At 49.6% G+C, this 6264-nt stretch overlaps 1 protein-coding gene across 1 annotated transcript; it reads left to right on the top strand.

Moving 5' to 3' along the window:
- Positions 1–350: 350 nt before the first annotated feature.
- Positions 351–4142, top strand: LOC118081317 (zinc finger protein 501-like). Its single transcript, XM_035107785.2, has 2 exons — positions 351–483; positions 2839–4142. Exon 2 carries the CDS (start codon positions 2886–2888, stop codon positions 4104–4106), a length of 1221 nt encoding a protein of 406 aa, XP_034963676.2. The 5' UTR covers positions 351–483; positions 2839–2885; the 3' UTR covers positions 4107–4142.
- Positions 4143–6264: the final 2122 nt, after the last annotated feature.

Raw genomic sequence — 6264 nt, 5'->3', positions numbered from 1 at the left:
CTTCCTTTGTTAGGCTCACCCCAAACATCACCTCCCCCGCCCCCAAAAGCCAGCAAGCTTGGGAATTGTCCAGAATTATTCACCAGAGATCTGGAGATCCCAGAAACTTCCTTGCAGTTTTACTGATAATTTGGAATTTGTTAATTTTCTCTCCCTCCCCGCCCCTGCGCCTTTGGAATGAGTCGCCCTAAATCCACGATTTTTAGAGATACTCGGTTTTTCATGTGTCTGTCTGTCTGTCTGTCTCTCTCTCTCTCTCTCTCTCTCTCTTTTTGCAAAGGGGGACGATAAACAGCGACGGCCACTTCCTGTTCCTTCCTCTCTCTCTCTCTCTCTGTCTCTGTCTCCTTTTCAATCGCTCTAGCAAAACCCATTTGCAAATCGGCAGTTGCAGGAGCTGTTCAGCCGGGCAGCTTCCTTTGTGCGCGTGTTGCTGCGCGCTGCGCTCTTGCAGGCGGCTGTGCATCGGGAGGGCTTGCGGAGGTAGGAAAGTTGCTTCCCTTAAAATCGTGCTTACTCTCCCTTCTCTTCTCTTTTCCCTTTTTCCCAGTGGGGGAGGAGGAGAGACAAAAGGGGAAAGGCGAGGTAGTGCAGCGAGGGGGGGGGGACAATAGGAAACTCCCCTTCCCGTCTTGGGTGGCTGGAAAAGCTGGATCGCAAATATCTCTGTCTGGAACAGGGGAGAAGGTGCGAAAAGAGAAACCTTCGTAATGCAATATGATGGCAAAGAGGGCCTTTTTAAGGTTGCCAATGGACTGGGAAGTGTGTGGAAGCCTGATTTTGCTCTTGGACGGTGGCTGGATGTGCAGAAATGTGGATGTGCAGAGAAAAGCAGATGTGAAGCTTTTTTGCCACACAGGGATAAAAACGCCTGCACATTGGGCTGCTGTCCAAATGCACAGCTGCAGGCTGTGTTTGAAAAGTTAGCGACCCCTCCTAACTACCTTCTTCTTCCTCCTTTTAAATGCAGATCGATCTTAGAAATGCCCCAAGGGAAGGCCCAGAGCTCAGTGGCAGAGTAGGTGTCTTGCATGCAAAAGGTCCAGTCTCTGGCATCTCCTCTGGGGAAAACTCCTGCAATGAAATCCCGGAGAGTGGCTGCCAGTCAGTGTAGACAATACTGAGCTCAATGAAGCAACCGTCTAGCTCGGTACATGACAGCTTCCTGTTTCTCTGTACAAGGCAAGCAGAAGCTCCCAGGTTCGCGCCTCAGTGGCCTCTCCAGTTACTGTGTGATCCTCAGAGGAATAGCAGGATACATATGGATTTAATTAATTAAATAGTAGCAATAATACGGCTGAGACAGATGCTCAGCTTGAAACCCCCGGAGAGCTTCTGCCAATCAGTGCAGACAGTTCTCATCCGGATGGGCCAGTGGTCCAGAACTCTGCACAAGGGGGCTCAGCACTGACACGGGAACAACACCGGAAGCTGCCTTATTCCACGTCGGAAAACCAACACTGACTGGCAGAGGCTCTCCAGAGTTTGGGGCAGGAGCTTTACCCATTCTTGCCCAGAGGCACAGGGAATTGCGCCCAGGACAAGGCAGATGCTCCGGCCCTGTGCTACGGTGCTTCCAGGAACCATGCAGAGGGCCTTCTTGGTAGTGGCTCCTGCCCTGTGAAACACCCTCCCACCAGATGTCAAGGAAATAAACAACTTTCTGGCTTTTATAAGACATCTGAAGGCAGCCCTGTTTAGGGAAGTTTTTAACATTTGATGTTTTATCGTGTTTAAAATATTTTGGGGGGAGCTGCCCAGAGTGGCTGGGGAAACCCAGTTAGATGGGCATGGTATAAATTATTATTATTATTATTATTATTATTATTATTATTATTATTATTATTATCATCCCCCCAAACTTGAGCCAGCCCTGGTTTAAAGAGCCCATTGGGAGAAGCTTGCAGAGCAGTGTGTATGAGGTATGGGGAGCAGCCTTGGGAAAAGTTTTGGGGAGCGAGTTCTCGTGGCCCTTTTGTAACTTATCCTTTGCTCCAGAGGCTGTTGCAATGTCAAGTTTTGCATATTCAAAAGAGCATCTTTTGTGTCTGGGTGAATTAATGTGGGCTAACGGTCATTCCTAGGATCTATCCAGGTCAAATAGGGTTGCTACCTCAAAAGCACAGGAAATGGATTGGTTTTGGGGGTGGGAGGTGAACTGCACAGGAAGGCAGTACATGGTTTTTGCTCCTGGAACAGGAGAAAGGCCATAGCAGTGGTGGAGCATCTCCGTTGGATACAGAAGGTCCCGGGTTCAATCCCCACCATCTCGAGGTAGGACTGGGAATGTTCCCTGCCTGGAACCCAGTAGAACACGGCTGGATTAATCATTAAGCAGAATAAGCCTGTGCTCAGGGCATCAAAGGAAGGGGGGAAACACAGAAATTTCCCATTGTCAGGTTTTTAGCATTAATGGTCCCAAATTGCTCATCTGAGTGTTCCATTTTCTCAGTTGAAGTATATTAAAAATCCCAGCTGCACAGCTATGCAACAAGGCAGGCTGGATGCCTTTACTCTAAGTATAGAAGCAGATGTGTTATGTAAGACTAAATAAAGTGGAAATATACAAAAATAAACATTGTTTTCCATCTTTCCCATTGTTTCGTTGCATTTCAAAAAATAAAATTTTGTTTTGCGGTTTATTATTGTTTATTCTATTGTTTCTATTTTGAGGGCACCAAAATCATTTAAGTCCTCAGGGGCCTCTAAAGGTCTTAATCTGACCCTGCCAATCAGTGTGGGAAATACTGAGTTAGAGGGACCCATGGTCAAACTCACCTGCGGCACAGAGATCGAGTCCTGTTTAGGTCGCTTCTCACTCTCATTTTTCGTTTTTAGCCTCAAAAACGTATTTTTCAAAGAAAATTCACGCCGCCGGAGAACAAATGAGTGACAGCAAAGAGGAGGTCACCGAGACGAAAAGCCCCGACCTCATGGAAGCGTGTGGGTCCTTGCTGGAAGCGCCCGACGGCCTTTCCGGGTTTCACGGCATGGAAGGCATCTGCGAAATCAGCCATCGCCCGGAAGGCCCGCCGAGCCTCCTCCCCATCTTGGATGAAGGCGGCTCCGTCGAAGGGACATCCTACATCTGCACCGAATGCGGGAAGAGCTTCAGCAGCATCTCGAGCCTCATCAGCCACCAGAAGAGGAACCACTCGGGGGAGAAGCCCTACAAGTGCTCTGACTGCGGGCGCAGCTTCCACCAGAGCTCGGACCTCGTGAAGCACGAGCGGATCCACACGGGCGAGAAGCCGTATCAGTGCTCTGTGTGCGAGAAGCGCTTCAACCAGCGCTCCTACCTGATCGTCCACGAGCGCTTCCACACAAAGGAGAAGCCCTACAAGTGCTTCCTGTGCGGGAAGAGCTTCTGCTCCAACGCGCACCTCATGACGCACCAGAGGACCCACACGGGCGAGAGGCCTTACCAGTGCCCCGACTGCGGGAAGCGGTTCAGCACCAGCTCGAACTTCGTCAACCACAAGAAGACGCACACGGAGGAGAAGCCGTTCAATTGCTCCCTCTGCGAGAAGAGCTTCAAGCGGAGCTCGAACCTCATCCAGCACGAGAGGACGCACACGGGCGAGAGGCCCTACACCTGCCTGACGTGTGGGGAAAGCTTTGCGTCCAACTCGGGCCTCGTGAAACACCAGAGGAGCCACACGGGCGAGAGGCCTTACAAATGCTCCTACTGCGGGAAGAGCTTCAGCCAGAGCATGATCCTCACGCAGCACGAGAGGACCCACACGGGCGAGAAGCCGTGCAAGTGCCTCGTCTGCGGGAAGAGCTTCCGCTCCAGCTCCGACCTCGTCAAGCACAAGAGGATCCACACGGGGGAGAAGCCCTACAAGTGCTCGCTGTGCGGGAAGAGCTTCACCACCAGCTCGGACGTGGTGAAGCACGAGCGGACCCACACGGGGGAGAAGCCCTACAAGTGCGGCACCTGCGGGAAGAGCTTCAGCCAGAGCGCGCACCTCATGCAGCACCAGAGGATCCACACGGGGGAGAAGCCGTACATGTGCCTCATCTGCGGGAGGTGCTTTACGTGCAGCGCACACCTCGTGGTCCATAAAAGAACCCATAAAGACCAGGAGGTTTTGCAAGCCTGAACTGTTTTGGCATTTAGGGTTTTTTGGGGGGGTGGGGTGGGGAGTAATTCCTGCAGGATGGGGAATGGAAACGGCTTTACTCCCTGGTCTGACATAGTTGAGCAGCAAAGATCCCATGCAAAAAGAGAGGAAATCTTAGGAGCGTACTATGCAGTTGCTTAAACCAGACCTTTATAAAACCATGCGGAGCCTGTTTTTAGAGGAGTGTGTGAAGCAGAAAAACTTAGTACAGTGGTACCTCTGGTTAAGAACTTAATGCGTTCCGGAGGTCCGTTCTTAACCTAAAACTGTTCTTAACCTGAGGCACCACTTTAACTAATCGGGCCTCGCGCTGCCAGCACACAATTTCTGTTCTCATCCTGAAGTAAAGCTCTTAACCCGAGGTACTATTTCTAGGTTAGCGGAGTCTGTAACCTAAAACGTTTGTAACCTGAAGCGTTTGTAACCCGAGGTACCACTGTAACCAATTTAATCGTATTATGCATGGGGTGGGGTGGGGGGAATCCTGCCCAGCTAGGAAAGAAGCCATAACATTTCCACACAGGCCTGTTCTTGTACTTCGCTGAGTAATACAGGTGGTAACGGCAAGGTAAACCTAACCAGGTTTCCCAGGGTTTCGGGTCGCGGACTGCCTTCCCACTTGCATCCAGTCCAAGGGGTGGCGCTGTCTGTCGGCTTCTTCGGTCTCAGTGTGGCCCATGTAGAACTCAGCCGAGAGTAAGAGGGGATCAAGGCCAGCGTTAGTTGGCTGTGCCTGTCGCTGGCTCTCTGGCGCCACCAACTGTCTGCCTCCCTGCCTTCCAGCCTATCGATATCAATGGAACCCAGCGACACATTCCCGGGTGTGGAGGAGAGATGCGGCTGCGAGAGCAACTGCAGGCAGGGAAGCAGCTACAGACTTGCAACCATCGGTGCAAAAAATAAATAAAGAAATGGGTTTTTCATGCATTACTGTATGTTATTTCATGGTAATAAATAGATGGTTGTTTTGTGTGCAGGCCTACTTTATCGAGAGCATTGTGTGGGTTTTGCAGCATTCTGACCCAGACCCAAACTGCTTTTCCCCAATATTAGGACCACACTTAAATTTTTGCTCATTAAAAATTTCTTTTGGGGGGAGAGGAAGTTTCACGACACTCCCTGTTTGCTTATTTCTTATACACGTGTGCACACACACACAAAATATAATAACTGTCCTTTACCAGTTTGATACCATTTTCTTTAAAAACACAAGAGCTTCTTTCTGAGGCAATCGGGGGCACCTTTAGGAAGTTTGATTGTATTTTGTAATATTTTTAAAAATATACAAATAAAGAGTTTTGGTTTTTTTTAAGGAAGTTTGATGTTTTCATGTCACATAGCCAATTGGATTTGGCTACGTGACATCACAAAACGGGGGCAGTGCTTTCTGTCTTTATACTGAATGATTATTGGAGCTCTTGCCCAAGCATGGTACACATGTGCAGTTTGTAGGGTATGAAGTTTTTGTAACCCCATCTGTCACCTCGTTTAAGGTCAGCCTTCTAAAACGAGAGGCGATGGCGATCAGGCTTGCCTTATGACTGGAGTCAGAAGTGGACCCTGAAAGCGGCTGGGGTGGCTGTTAACCAACTCTGCGTTCTTGCTCTGCCAGTGACAATTTCCCCCATGATGCTTTGCTGACATCACCATGCTGTGAGTGTCCTGCTCCCCTGACAAGGGGCAGCCAATCCAGGCGGGGCAGGGAAATGCAAATTGCAGTGATGTCACTTTATGAGAATACTGGAGAAAAAGAGGAGGAGATTGGGGACACAGGAAGCTGCCTTATGCTGATTCAAACCCTTGTTTCATCTAGCTCAGTACTGTCCACACTGACTGGCAGCTGTTGGGTTTCAGACAGGCTTCTCTCCCAGCCTTGCCTGGAGATGCCAGGGACCTTCTGCATGCAGGGCAATGCTCTGCCACTGGGCTGTGAACTCTCTCCTGCTGTTTTCCATGCGAATGGGGGTGTCTGCTTCCAAACTTCAAAAACTATATCGTGGAGCTGGAAACACTTAAGGAAGAGGGCAAACAAAATGATTAAGGGGAGCTGGGGTTTTGTCTTTTTAAGAAAGCGTTTTATTTAACAAAAATTAATCGACAAAAGACCTCTATGCAGTTTACATGATATACACACTAA

Source organism: Zootoca vivipara, chromosome 2, assembly GCF_963506605.1.
Source record: "Zootoca vivipara chromosome 2, rZooViv1.1, whole genome shotgun sequence".
In the NCBI taxonomy this organism is placed as follows: domain Eukaryota; kingdom Metazoa; phylum Chordata; class Lepidosauria; order Squamata; family Lacertidae; genus Zootoca; species Zootoca vivipara.
This window is presented reverse-complemented; position numbering and strand designations above follow the sequence as displayed.

Coding starts and splice junctions, on each gene's coding strand:
- LOC118081317 (XM_035107785.2), top strand. CDS start 2,886: ATGAGTGACAGCAAAGAGGAGGTCACCGAGACGAAAAGCCCCGACCTC.